Genomic DNA, 13,682 nt, shown 5'->3' with positions numbered 1-13,682 from the left:
CAACCTTAGATTTGGTCCTGTGTAATGAGACAGGATTAATTAAAAATGTCCTAGTAAAGGATCCCCTTGGAATGAGTGACCATAACATGGTTGAGTTCCATATTCAATTAGAGGGTGAGAAGGTTGGATCTCAAACAAGCGTGCTGAGCTTGAATAAAGGAGACTATGAAGGTATGAGAGCGGAATTAATTAGAGTGGACTGGGAAAATAGATTAAAGGGTAAGACGGTACATGACCAGTGGTGTACATTTAAGGAGTTATTTTACAACTTCCAAAAAAAATATATTCCACTGAGGAAAAAAGGGTGTAAAAGAAAAGATAGCCATCCGTGGCTAAGTAAAGTAATTAAGGATAGTATCCGACTAAAAACAAGGGCATATAAGGTAGCCAAATCTAGTGGGAGGATGGAAGATTGGGAAGTCTTTAAAAGACAGCAAAAAATAACAAAAAGATTGATTAAGAAAGGGAAGATAGATTATGAAAGTAAATTAGCAAAAAATATAAAAACAGATAGTAAAAGTTTCTATAGTTATATAAAAAGAAAAAGGGTGGCTAAAGTAAATGTTGGTCCCTTAGAGGATGAGACCGGGAAATTAATGGTGGGAAACATGGAGATGGCAAAAACACTGAACAATTATTTTGTATCAGTCTTTACAGTAGAGGACACTAAGAATATCCCAACACTGGACAAACAGGGGGCTCTAGGGGGGGAGGAACTAAATACGATTAAAATCACTAAGGAAGTGGTACTTGGTAAAATAATGGGACTCAAGGCGGATAAATCCCCTGGACCTGATGGCTTGCATCCCAGGGTCTTGAGGGAAGTAGCGGTAGGGATTGTGGATGCATTGGTAATAATTTTCCAAAACTCACTGGACTCAGCAAAGGTCCCAGCAGATTGGAAAACTGCTAATGTAACACCCTTATTTAAAAAGGGTAGTAGGCAGAAGGCTGGAAACTATAGACCTGTTAGCCTAACATCTGTGGTTGGTAAAATGTTAGAGTCCATTATTAAGGAGACAGTAACGGGACATTTGGATAAACATAATTTAATAGGGCAAACTCAGCATGGTTTCATGAAGGGGAAGTCATGTTTAACAAATTTGCTTGAGTTTTTTGAGGAAGTAACATACAGGGTGGATAAAGGGGAACCAGTGGACGTAGTGTATTTAGACTTCCAAAAGGCATTTGACAAGGTGCCACACAAAAGATTATTGCTCAAGATAAAAAATCACGGGATTGGGGGTAATATTCTGGCGTGGGTGGAGGATTGGCTCTCTAACAGAAAGCAGAGAGTTGGGATAAATGGTTCGTTCTCAGATTGGCAACCAGTAACTAGTGGTGTTCCGCAGGGGTCAGTGCTGGGTCCCCAACTCTTTACAATCTATATTAACGATTTGGAGGAGGGGACCGAGTGTAACATATCAAAGTTTGCAGATGATACAAAGATGGGAGGGAAAGTAGTGAGTGAGGAGGACATAAAAAACCTGCAAAGGGACATAGACAGGCTAAGTAAGTGGGCAGAGATTTGGCAGATGGAATACAATACTGGAAAGTGTGAGGTTATGCACTTTGGCAGGAAAAATCATAGAGCAAGTTATTATCTTAATGGCAAGAAACTGGAAAGTACTGTAGTACAAAGGGATCTGGGGGTCCTGGTGCACGAAACTCAAAAAGTTAGTATGCAGGTGCAGCAAGTGATTAAGAAGGCCAATGGAATGTTGGCTTTTATTGCTAGGGGGTTGGAATATAAAAACAGGGAGGTATTGCTGCAGTTGTACAAGGTATTGGTGAGGCCGCACCTGGAATACTGCATACAGTTTTGGTGTCCATACTTAAGAAAAGACATACTTGCTCTCGAGTCAGTACAAAGAAGGTTCACTCGGTTAATCCCGGGGATGAGGGGGTGGTCATATGAGGAGAGGTTGAGTAGATTGGGACTCTACTCATTGGAGTTCAGAAGAATGAGAGGCGATCTTATTGAAACATATAAGATTGTGAAGGGGCTTGATCGGGTGGATGCGGTGAGGATGTTCCCAATGATGGGTGAAACTAGAACTAGGGGGCATAATCTTAAAATAAGGGGCTGCTCATTCAAAACTGAGATGAGGAGAAACTTCTTCACTCAGAGGGTGGTAGGTTTGTGGAATTTGCTGCCCCAGAAAGCTGTGGAAGCTACATCATTAAATAAATTTAAAACAGAAATAGATAGTTTCCTAGAAGTAAAGGGAATAAAGGGTTACGGGGAGATGGCAGGAAATTGGACATGAGTCTGGGTTCGGAATGGTCATGGCCCTGTGGGTAGTGGAGCGGGCCCAGGGGCCGTGTAGCCTTGTTCTGCTCCTACTGTGTTCTAATTCTGTTAGATTTCAGGAGATGGTTTTATTCCTGTTCCTGGCTGGGGTGGAGATCGCCTTTACAGAAGGTAAGTACTGTAGAAAATATAGGGACAGAGTGATCTCCTGGAAGAATTTCGATCGCCTAGATGGGTCGGAGAGGAATTTCCCAGATTTTTTTCTCCCAAATTGGCCATTGGGTCTTTATCTGGTTTTTCGCCTCTCCCGGGAGATCACATGGGTTCGGGTGGATGCAGAGTGATAGAAGATTTGAGGTTAGGATCAGATCAGCCATGATCTTATTGAATGGTGGAGCAGGCTCGAGGGGCCGATTGGCCTACTCCTGCTCCTATTTCTTATGTTCTTATGTTCTTATGTTAACCTCTCCGCCTCTCGACCTCTCTTTCCTCCTTTAAGATGCTCCTTAAAACCTACCTCTTTGACCAAGCTTTTGGTCACCTGTCCTAATATCTCCTTATGTGGCTTGGTGTAAATTTTGTTCGATAATGCTCCTGTGAAGCGCCTTGGGATGTTTTGCTAAATTAATGGCGCTATATAAATGCAAGTTGTTGTTGTTGGGTGATTTGATAGTGGTTACGAGTCATATTAAATTAGGTACTGTGGTTGAGAGCTGATGAAAGAGATAAAGGGATAATCTTCAATTATGACAGGTTGGCACTGGTGCTGCTAGTTTCTGCTATTTTCTACTATTTGAGATGGTGCTGTCTATGGAGCTTCCGGTAATCTGACATTTATTTGGAAACTAGCTGAATAACGGAGGGATGCTAAAAAATTCAGTCAGGTATCTATGCTCTTTTGTTTAAATGCTTGTGGCATTAACTAATAATACATGTTTATCCTTTCTGTAGACCTTCAGTAGAATGCTTTAATAATACTTTGACTATGATTTAAGATATAACGAGGGAGTACTGTACTGTTAAAAGGATTGTACTTCACTGCTATCAAGTCTAGTCTGGTCTATCCTGATGTGTATGTTTTGCTGTATTTAAAGGTGCCCTGCCTACCATTCCTGCCATTACTCAGTATTTTGGTAAACGCTTACCTGATGTCACAGTTGAGTGTTGGCACTTGGATTCGACTCTCTGTTTGGATGGCAATTGGTAAGATTCTTCATCACAGTTTAAATAGTAAACTATTGCAATTCAGTGAATCTGCATCATCTTATAGACTGTAATAGGGAGCAGCTAGTTCCTTTTGAATGATTTTGAATTGATTTGCTCGGACAACGTTTGGATTCTTTCAGAAATTAAATTTGCAAATTTCTGTTGTAAGAAAATATGAAGGAAGGTCAGCTTAAATCTAGGGGAAAACAGAGTGGGGTCGCGAGTCTGAGGGTTAAGGAATCATAAGTTAATAGTGATTGTCGCTCTAATGTGCTAGATGCAGTGAACATTTTCTTATCACACAGATTTTTAAGATATTTATATTTCCGCTCACCTTTTTTTGGGGGCATTTCTACGTCATGTACCATTTTCAGCTCAGAGAGTGGGTGTTCAGGAAACTAGCTCCCATACCTCTGCCAATGCTGCTCTGTAATTGGCAGCAAGGAGATGATTGAAAGCAGCCCAGGATGACTATCCTTCCAATTCCCTGTCCCGCTTACACTTTGACCTCTCTGCCACTGGCCTTCTACACTGTCCCAGTGGAGTTCAACACAAGCTCGAGGAACAGCACCTTATCCTTCGATTAGCCACTGAGATATTGGCGGGTGGGGTCCCTCTGTTGGAACACTGTGCTGGTTTGCAGCTTTGGTGCCAACCTGCTTTTATCTTCTTGGAGCATTGGAGCCTTTGTCAATTTTACCTTCTTCCATTTCTATCTGCACCCACTGCCACAGCTATTTAGATAAAGAAAAGAAAGGTTGCATTTATATAGCACCTTTCACAACCTCAGGACGTCCCAAAGCACTTTACAACCAATTAAGTACTTTCGAAGTGTAGTCACTGTTGTCATGTAGGAAACACAGCAGCCAAATTATGCACAGCAAGCTCCCACAAACAGCAATGTGATAAATGACCAGATAATCTGTTTTTAGTGATGATGGTTGAGGGATAATTACTGACCAGGGCACCATGAAGGACTCGCCTGCTCATCTTCGAAATAGTGCCATGGGATCTTTTATTTCCACCTGAGAGGGCAGACGGGGCCTCGGTTTTAGCATCTCATCCAAAGTGTCTGCCTGGATTATGGGCTCAAGTCTCTGGAGTGGGGCTCGAACCCACGCCCATCTGACAGAGGCGAGAGTGCTGCCACTGAGCTCCGGCTGGACATGAACATAGAAACATAGAAACATAGAAACATAGAAGATAGGAGCAGGAGTAGGCCATTCGGCCCCTTGAGCCTGCTCCGCCATTCAATGAGATCATGGCTGATCATCCAAACTCAGTACCCTGTTCCTGCCTTCTCCCCATATCCCTTGATCCCTTTAGCCTTAAGAAATATATCTAACTCCTTCTTGAATATATTTAATGAATTGGCCTCTACTGCCTTCTGTGGTAGAGAATTCCACAGGTTCACCATTCTCTGGGTGAAGAAATTCCTCCTCATCTCTGTCCTAAATGGCTTACCCCTTATCCTTAGACGAATATGATTTGGTTGGGATTATGGAAACGTGGCTCAAGGATGGCCAAGACTGGGATCTCAACATCCAGGGGTATTCGATATTCAGGAAAGATAGGCAAAAAGGAAAGGGAGGTGGGGTAGCATTACTGATTAAAGAAGGGATTAACACAATTGTAATGAAGGATATTAGCTCTGATGATGTGGAATCTGTATGGGTAGAATTGAGAAATACTAAGGGGAAAAAAACATTAGTGGGAATGGTATATAGACCTCCAAACAGTAAGGCGGAGGTTGGGGATGGCATTAAAAGGGAAATTAAAGAAGCGTGCAATAAGGGCACAGCAGTCATCATGGGTGACTTTAATCTACATATAGATTGGGCCAACCAAATTAGTAACAATACAGTGGAGGAGGAATTCCTGGAGTGTTTATGGGATGGTTTCCTGGACCAATATGTCGAGGAACCAACCAGACATCAGGCCATCTTAGACTGGGTATTATGTAACGAGAAAGGATTAATTAGCAATCTTGTTGTACGAGGCCCCTTGGGTCGGAGCGATCATAATATGATCTAATTCTTCATTAAGATGGAGAATGAAATAGTTGACTCAGAAACTAGGGTCCTCAATTTAAATAAAGGAAACTACGATGGTCTGAGGAGTGAGTTGGGTAGGATTGATTGGGGAATGGCACTCAAAGGGTTGACGGTGGATAGGCAATGGCAAATATTCAAAGACCGAATGGATGAACTACAGAAGCTGTTCATCCCAGTTTGGCATAAAAATAAAACAAAAAAGGTGACTCAACCGTGGCTAACAAGGGAAATTAGGGATAGCATAAGATCCAAGGAGAGGACATACAAATTGGCCAGAAAAAGCAATAATCCTGAGGATTGGGAGCAGTTCAGGATTCAACAAAGGAGGACAAAGGGATTAATTAAAAAAGGGAAAATAGAATATGAGAGTAAGCTTTCAGGGAACATAAAAACTGACTGTAAAAGCTTTTATAGATATGTGAAGAGAAAAAGATTGGTGAAGTCAAGCGTAGGTCCCTTGCAGTCAGAATCGGGGGAATTTATAATGGGGAACAAAGAAATGGCAGACCAACTAAATACATATTTTGGTTCTGTCTTCATAAAGGAGGACACAAATAACCTCCCAGAAATACCGGGGAACATAGGGTCTGATGAAAGGGTGGAACTGAAAGAAATCAGTATTTGTAGGGAAATGGTGTTAGGGAAATTGATGGGATTGAAGGCCGATAAATCCCCAGGGCCTGATAATCTACATCCCAGGGTACTTAAGGAAGAGGCCCTAGAAATAGTAGATGCATTGCTGGTCATCTTCCAGAACTCAATAGACTCTGGAACAGTACCCATGGATTGGAGGGTAGCTAATGTTACCCCACTATTCAAAAAAGGTGGCAGAGAAAAAGTGGGAATTATAGACCGGTAAGCCTGACATCGGTAGTGGGGAAAATGCTAGAGTCCATTATAAAAGATGTAATAGCAGAGCACTTGGAAAGCAGTGACAGGATCGGACAAAGTCAACATGGATTTACAAAAGGTAAATCATGCTTGACTATTCTACTGGAATTTTTTGAGGATGTAACTGGTAAAATAGATAAGGGAGAACCAGTGGATGTGGTGTATTTGGACTTTCAGAAGGCTTTCGATAAGGTCCCACATAAGAGATTAGCATGCAAAATTAAGGCACATGGGATTGGGGGCAAGGTTTTGACTTGGATAGAGAACTGGTTGGCGGACAGAAAGCAAAGAGTTGGAATAAACGGGTCATTTTCCGAGTGGCAGGCAGTGACTAGTGGGGTACCGCAAGGATCGGTCCTAGGACCCCAGCTGTTCACAATATATATATTAATGATCTGGACGAGGGAATTGGATGTAATATCTCCAAATTTGCAGACGACACAAAGTTGGGTGGGAGGGTATGCTGTGAGGAGGATGTCATGAAACTCCAGTACGATTTGGGTTAGGTGATTGGGCAGAAACATGGCAAATGCGCTATAATGTGGATAAATGTGAGGTTATCCACTTTGGCGGCAAAAACAGGAAGGCAGATTATTATTTGAATGGCAATAGATTGGGAGAAGGGGAAGTGCAAAGAGACCTGGGTGTTCTTGTGCACCAGTCGCTGAGGGTAAGCATGCAGGTGCAGCAGGCGGTTAAGAAGGCGAATGGTATGTTGGCCTTCATAGCAAGAGGGTTCGAGTACAGGAACAAGGATGTCTTGCTACAGTTGTACAGGGCCTTGGTGAGACCGCACCTTGAGTATTGTGTGCAGTTTTGGTCACCTTATCTGAGGAAGGATGTTCTTGCCATGGAAGGAGTGCAACGAAGATTCACCAGGCTGATACCTGGGATGGCAGGAATGACGTATGAGGAGAGATTGTGTCGATTGGGCTTATACTCACTGGAGTTTAGAAGATTGAGAGGGGATCTCATCGAAACCTATAAAATTCTGTCAGGCCTGGACAGACTAGATGCTGGAAGGATGTTCCCGATGGTCGGGGAGTCCAGAACCAGGGGTCATAGTCTAAGGATAAGGGGTAGGACATTTAGGACTGAAATTAGGAGGAATTTCTTCACCCAGAGAGTGGTGAACCTGTGGAATTCTTTGCCACAGAGGGCGGTGGAGGCCAGTTCATTAAATATATTCAAGAAAGAGTTGGATATATTTCTTAAAGTTAAAGGGATCAGGGGATATGGGGAGAAGGCAGGGACAGGGTACTGAGTTTGGATGATCAGCCATGATCTCATTGAATGGCGGAGCAGGCTCGAGGGGCCGAATGGCCTACTCCTGCTCCTATCTTCTATGTTTCTATGTTTCTATGTGACCCCTGGTTCTGGAGTTCTTTGTGCTTCATAAACATCTTTATTTTGCACGCTCCGACCATTTGAACCTTGAAATTGCAATCGTGGTCCTATGCGCATCGTAGCACCTCAATTTGCATGTTACACCTAACCTCCCACCTGCCCATCTCAGGACCTGCGCAAGATGGTGGCAGCTGCGATGGTAGCGTGAATGAGGCGCTGAGTGACGCAAGGCCAATTTCGGGCTGCTGCTGCCCCGTTGACACAGGGAGGAGAGAGTTGAAACCGCCTCTGTAGTTACTGACAGATTGAGAAATCTTTTTTTTCCCTCTTTACTGCACATCAACCATATTCATGTTGAAATGTAAAACTTTCCACATTATTTGACAGGTTTGCTGATATATTTTTGCTACGGCATTCGGCACAGTGTGGAAGGTCAGCGTCATCAAGGCTGTTCTGTCCAAAGTCCATTTGAAAATGAAAAGCCAGCTGAGGAAGAGAATAAGGACGAGGCGGTTTAAGGGAACCAATGATCTAACAAGGACAAGTCAACGCTGACTACTTCTCAACAAACTGAATGTGGGAACAACACAGTTCCTCTACCACCAACACCACCACCACCACCACCAACAACAACAACAACTTGCTTTTATATAGCATCTTTAACGTAGTTAAACGTCCCAAGGAGCTTCACAGGAGTGGCATCAAACAAAATTTGATTGTTAAGTATTAAATGCTGCTATCAGAAAAGTATTACACAAAAGCCTAAGGCAGGAAGGTCAGTATAAATTCGACTGTGCTATAAGCGTTTTGCTCAACTACGACATAAGGAACACCTGAGGTATAAAAGAGGACTACTGTGTAAGAAGCATTACCATTTTGATTTATTTTGTTTGACCTGCAAGTTTTGCTTTCTGTCATTCAAAAAAGCCATTCTGTGAGCAAAGAACCCACAGAATGTTATAAGTAAAGTAAATTCTGAAAGAGCTGTGGCTCAACCAGCTTTCCCTTGAAAAAAGACTTGCACTTATATAGCGCCTTTCACAACCTCAGGGTGTCCCAAAGCGCTTTACAACCATTTAAGTATATTTGAAGTGTAGTCACTGTTGTCATGTACGAAACGCAGCAGCCAATTTGTGCACAGCAAACTCCCACAAACAGTAATGGGATGATGACCAGATAACCTGTTGTAGTGATGTTGGTTGAGGGATAGATATTGGCCAGAACTCCCCTGCTCTTCTTCGAAATAGTGCCATGGGATCCCTTACACCCACCTGAGAGAGGAGACGGGGCCTTGGTCTGAAAGACGGCTCCTCCAACAGTGCAGCACTCCCTCAGCACTGCACCGGAGTGTCAGCCTACATTTTGTCCTCAAGTCTCTAGGGTGGGACTTGAATCTGCAACCTACTGACTCAGAGGCAAGGGTGCTACCAACTGAGCCATGGCTGACACAGCTGCAGTTTAATATAATTATGTTATGCATTTACTCGAAGCTCGCCAGACACTTTCTTGGGTATGTTGGCTTCAGGCTTAAACGGTGCCACAAAAGGTGGATTAGTAATGATTTTCACGATCCTTCATGTGGTTTGCTCACAGTCTCAACTGAGCCACGTTTGGGAAGCACCAAGAATCTATACTACATTTCAGGACCTCCAGAATATGGCAATGGCAGAGGCCATCTAGACTGCCAGTTTAATCAGGAAGTTCCAGACAGTGTAATATGGCACATAGCATAAGGAAGATTGAGAAACTAACTTAAAAAGTAAAAGATTAAAATGATCAAGAATACAGCTTATTTTATCCAATATAATAGTAGTCCGAATGGATTGACTCTTTAGGTACTAATGTTAAACTCAGTAGATTTTTTTTCTCTAAGATTTGATATTGTGCCCTGTACAAAGCAAAATAGCGTTATATAATTGTTAGCTTACTGTAGGTGCTGACAGAATTGTAATCAAAATGTATGTTTATGTTTATTGAAAGCAGAGTCACAAGGTGAGTAACTGGTCTCTGCGCCTCCTGAATGGGCTTTGACTCTCTTCTTTCAATGGATTGAGTGGTGCTTTGTTTCTGTCACTGGTGACATTTCTGAAACAAAATATTTGCATGGAGTTTGGGCGGTGTGCTCAGATGGAACATTGTCCTTTCACCTCTGGGTTCTGTCCTTACATTCATCCCAGAATGATAGAATGAGGGCCAGCTCTCTTTGCTGGCTCTGAAGATCTCAATTAAATGAACTTGGGTACTCTCAACTATAATGGGCATTCACTTGAGTGCCTTGTGGGGACAGGCGCACAGCATAAAAACAGCCCACCATTTGCTACTAATTGGCACTCTTAGCTTTTGATCATCTTTTTTACTTATTTCTTCTTCTTCTCCTTCTTAGGCAGTCCCTCGGAACCGAGGATGACTTGCTTTCACATTAAAAATGAGTTCTCAGGTGACTGATGAGTCCAATGCGGGATCTACAGTCTCTGTCACAGGTGGGGCAGACGGTGGTTGAAGGGGCGGTTGGGTGGGGTGCTTGGGTTGACGTGCGCTCCTTGCGCTGCCTGTGCTTGGCTTCTGCTTGCTCCCGGCGAAGAGACTCGAGGTGTTCGGCGGCTTCCCGGATGCTTCTCCTCCACTTTGTGCCGTCTTGGGCCAGGGATTCCCAGGCGTCGATGGGGATGTTGCACTTTTTCAAGGAAGCATTGAGGGTGTCCTTAAAGCATTTCCTCTGCCTACCTGGGGCTCTCTTGCCGTGCCGGAGCTCCGAGTAGAGCGCTTGTTTTGGAAGTCTCGTATCAGGCATGTGGGCAATGTGACCCATCCATCGGAGCTGATTGAGTGTGGTCAGAGCTTCGATGCTGGGGATGTTGGCCTGAGCAAGAACACTGACGTTGGTGCGCCTATCCTGCCAATGGATTTGCAGGATCTTGCGGAGGCAGTGTTGGTGGTACCTCTCCAGTGCTTTGAGGTGCCTGCTGTACATGGTCCATGTCTCTGAGGCATACAGCAGGGCGGGTATCACTGCTGCCCTGTAGACCATGAGCTTAGTGCCGGGTTTAAGGTCCTGGTCTTCAAACACTCTCTTCCTCAGGCGACTGAAGGCTTCACTGGCACACTAAAGGCGGTGTTGGACTTTGTCGTCGACGTCTGCCCTTGTTGACAGTAGGCTCCCGAGGTATAGAAAGCGGTCCATGTTCTCCAAGGCCTTGTCGTGGATTTTGATAATCGGGGGGCAGCACTGTGCGGTGGGGGCAGGTTGGTGGAGGACCTTTGTCTTACGGATGTTTAGTGTAAGGCCCATGTTCTCGTACGCTTCGCTGAAGGTGTTGACGATGGTTTGGAGTTCGACCTCCGAGTGAGCGCAGACGCAAGCATTGTCTGCATACTGTAATTTGATGACAGAGGATGGGACGACCTTGGATCTGGACTGGAGGCTACGGAGGTTGAACAGTTTCCCATTTGTTCTGTAAATTAGCTCCACTCCAGTAGGGAGCTTACTGAGGGTGAGATGGAGCATTGCAGCAAGGAAGATCGAGAAGAGCGTTGGTGCAATGACACAGCCTTGTTTGTTCGTACGTGAATTGGGTCTGTGGTGGAACCGTTGGTCAGGATCACGGCTTGCATGTCGTCGTGAAGCAGGCGGAGGATAGTGATAAACTTTTGACAAACTTTTACTTATTTATTGTTGGGTGGACATGCAAATATGCTTCCCAATTTCTGCCCTCAAGGAGGCAAGGCAGACAACCTCCTCACCAAGAAGCATATGTGAGATGTCACTGGCAACTCAATGGAATAGGGGAATCCAACATGTGCTGCTCCTTCCTATGGTGCTATGCATTGGTGCTGTGTTGCTCAGTATCACAAAGACAGGCTACCCATTTTTATTTCTCGTCTCCTTTTGAGACTATCCTTGGCATGCGCCATGGCCAAGCAGGCAAAGAGGTGACCTTCTAACAGGTCTTTGCCAATGATGCTCTTGAGCTGCCCTCTAGGTGATAGTGAGACCAGTCCAGGGCAATTCAGTCTCTTATTTATCCATCCTATGGGGAACTACCTGGTGTCTGCTCATTGCCTCCCATTGACAGACAGAATTGTGATCATGAACTCACCTTTTGGATCACAATGAGAACCAATCCCACCGTCCACCTCTGGTGTTTCACCATGCATTGGTACAGCTTGATTGTACATTAAAGCCTGGCTTCATTGCACCATTTAGATATACTGTAGGTTTATGCTCTGCGCAGATGGAATAATCATCTGGGATTCTGTGTTTCAACAGAAAATAATCATAGAATCCTACAGGAGACCATTAGGCCCATCATGCCTATGCCGGCTCTTTGAAAGAGCTATCCAATTAGTCCCACTCCCCTGCTCTTTCCCCATAGCCCTGAAGATTTTTCTTTTTCAAGTATATATCCAATTCCTCATTGAACATTACAATTGAACCTGCTTCCGCCACCCTTTCAGGCAGGACATTCCAGATTGTAACAACTAAATCATGCAATTATTAAAATGAATATGAAGCCAATGTTGTTACAGCAGTCTGGAGGTGTTAGTGATAACAGCTGTGGACTGCACGATTAAAGATTTCTGACATGTCTTGATTCTTGATGTGATTGCTGCACATATTAGTGCAGTTGTGACTAAATAAATAGTTAATTGTTGGGACTTTCTCAAACAGAATGGTCAATTTGAATCTTACATCAAAAGAGATTATTGTTCATCAGAAAAAAACACATTGTCACCGAACAACGTGAACAAGCAAGATTCAGTGCAGAGGAAAAAATAGTGCATTAGCAAAACTATTTCAACACTGAAAGATGCTCTTATGTAACTTGTACTGAAGTGGAGAATATATTATTGCAGCATTACCAACTAACGTGATACATATGATTTAAAAGAAAACGAATTTGTAATCATTCAATTAAACCCTTTGACCTTTTATTTTAATGTTTGCGTTTTAATATACGTAGTAGGTCTCCTGCTATGTTATTTGCAGGCAGAGGACATAGAGTGGGCAGGAGGCGGGCTGGACCCAGAGTAGAGAGCATGGGTGGGAAGCAGGGCAGTAATGGCCTGTGGGGTGGGACAGCCAGTCACAGGGGACGTGCACAGAGTTTGAAGGTGAGCTGTTTTACAACACTGTCTCTCTTTTTATATATTTCTCAAGTTGATATAAAGATTGAAGCTGAAGCTGGTTGATAACGCTCATGTTTTTGGTTTTTGCAATCTGATTGGTCACTGCAAACCATATGACCTATAAGACTGCACGGTTACCACAGCCCTATCAAAAAGATCAATTCTACAACGCTACATTCATTCACACAGACACAAAACCCTTTAAAAGTAAGATTTAAAATGATTTTTTAAAAGAAACGTGTTTTTTAAAAGAAGCTGGTTCTATCTCTGCCATTTTATTTCCGTCTTTTGATGGAAACTTACCAGCTTGCTATTTGAAATAAAAATAGAAACATAGAAACATAGAAGATAGGAGCAGGAGTAGGCCATTCGGCCCTTCGAGCCTGCTCCGCCATTCAACGAGATCATGGCTGATCATCCAAACCCTAGCACCCAGTCCCTACACCGACAGCCATCCCACCCAAGCCCTATCCCCGTAACCCCACGTATTTAATCCCCCCTAACACTAAGGGCCAATTTTTTTATCATGGCCAATCAACCTAACCCGCACATCTTTGGACTGTGGGAGGAAACCGGAGCACCCGGAGAAAACCCACGCAAACACGGGGAGAATGTGCAAACTCCACACAGACAGTCACCCAAGGCCGGATTTGAACCCGGGTCCCTGGTGCTGTGATGTTTGCATTTTTATTGACTGTAAAGCTCATAATTTTTGTGCTCGCATTCATGATTTTGTATTGACAACCTAATTCTTTTTGAATGCTGCTAGTTTGCAATGCAGCACATAACAAACATGGTTGATA

At 43.6% G+C, this 13,682-nt stretch overlaps 1 protein-coding gene across 1 annotated transcript in view; it reads left to right on the top strand.

Annotated features, from left to right (window-relative positions):
* LOC147114177 (cationic amino acid transporter 2-like) overlaps positions 1 to 10,206 on the top strand; it is a 30,343-nt gene extending 20,137 nt beyond the window's left edge. Inside the window, exons 10-11 of the mRNA XM_085995822.1 lie at positions 3,349 to 3,457; positions 8,140 to 10,206. Of these exons, the coding sequence (XP_085851948.1) occupies positions 3,349 to 3,457; positions 8,140 to 8,270 (240 nt within the window). The 3' untranslated portion in view covers positions 8,271 to 10,206. The remainder of the gene's footprint in view (positions 1 to 3,348; positions 3,458 to 8,139) is intronic.
* The last annotated feature ends 3,476 nt before the right edge of the window (positions 10,207 to 13,682 follow it).

This window comes from Somniosus microcephalus, chromosome 8 (genome assembly GCF_052327205.1).
Source record: "Somniosus microcephalus isolate GS21.2 chromosome 8, FLI_Smic_1.0, whole genome shotgun sequence".
NCBI lineage: Eukaryota > Metazoa > Chordata > Chondrichthyes > Squaliformes > Somniosidae > Somniosus > Somniosus microcephalus.
Note: the sequence above shows the minus strand (reverse complement) of the source record. Positions and strands in the feature narration are given on the sequence as shown.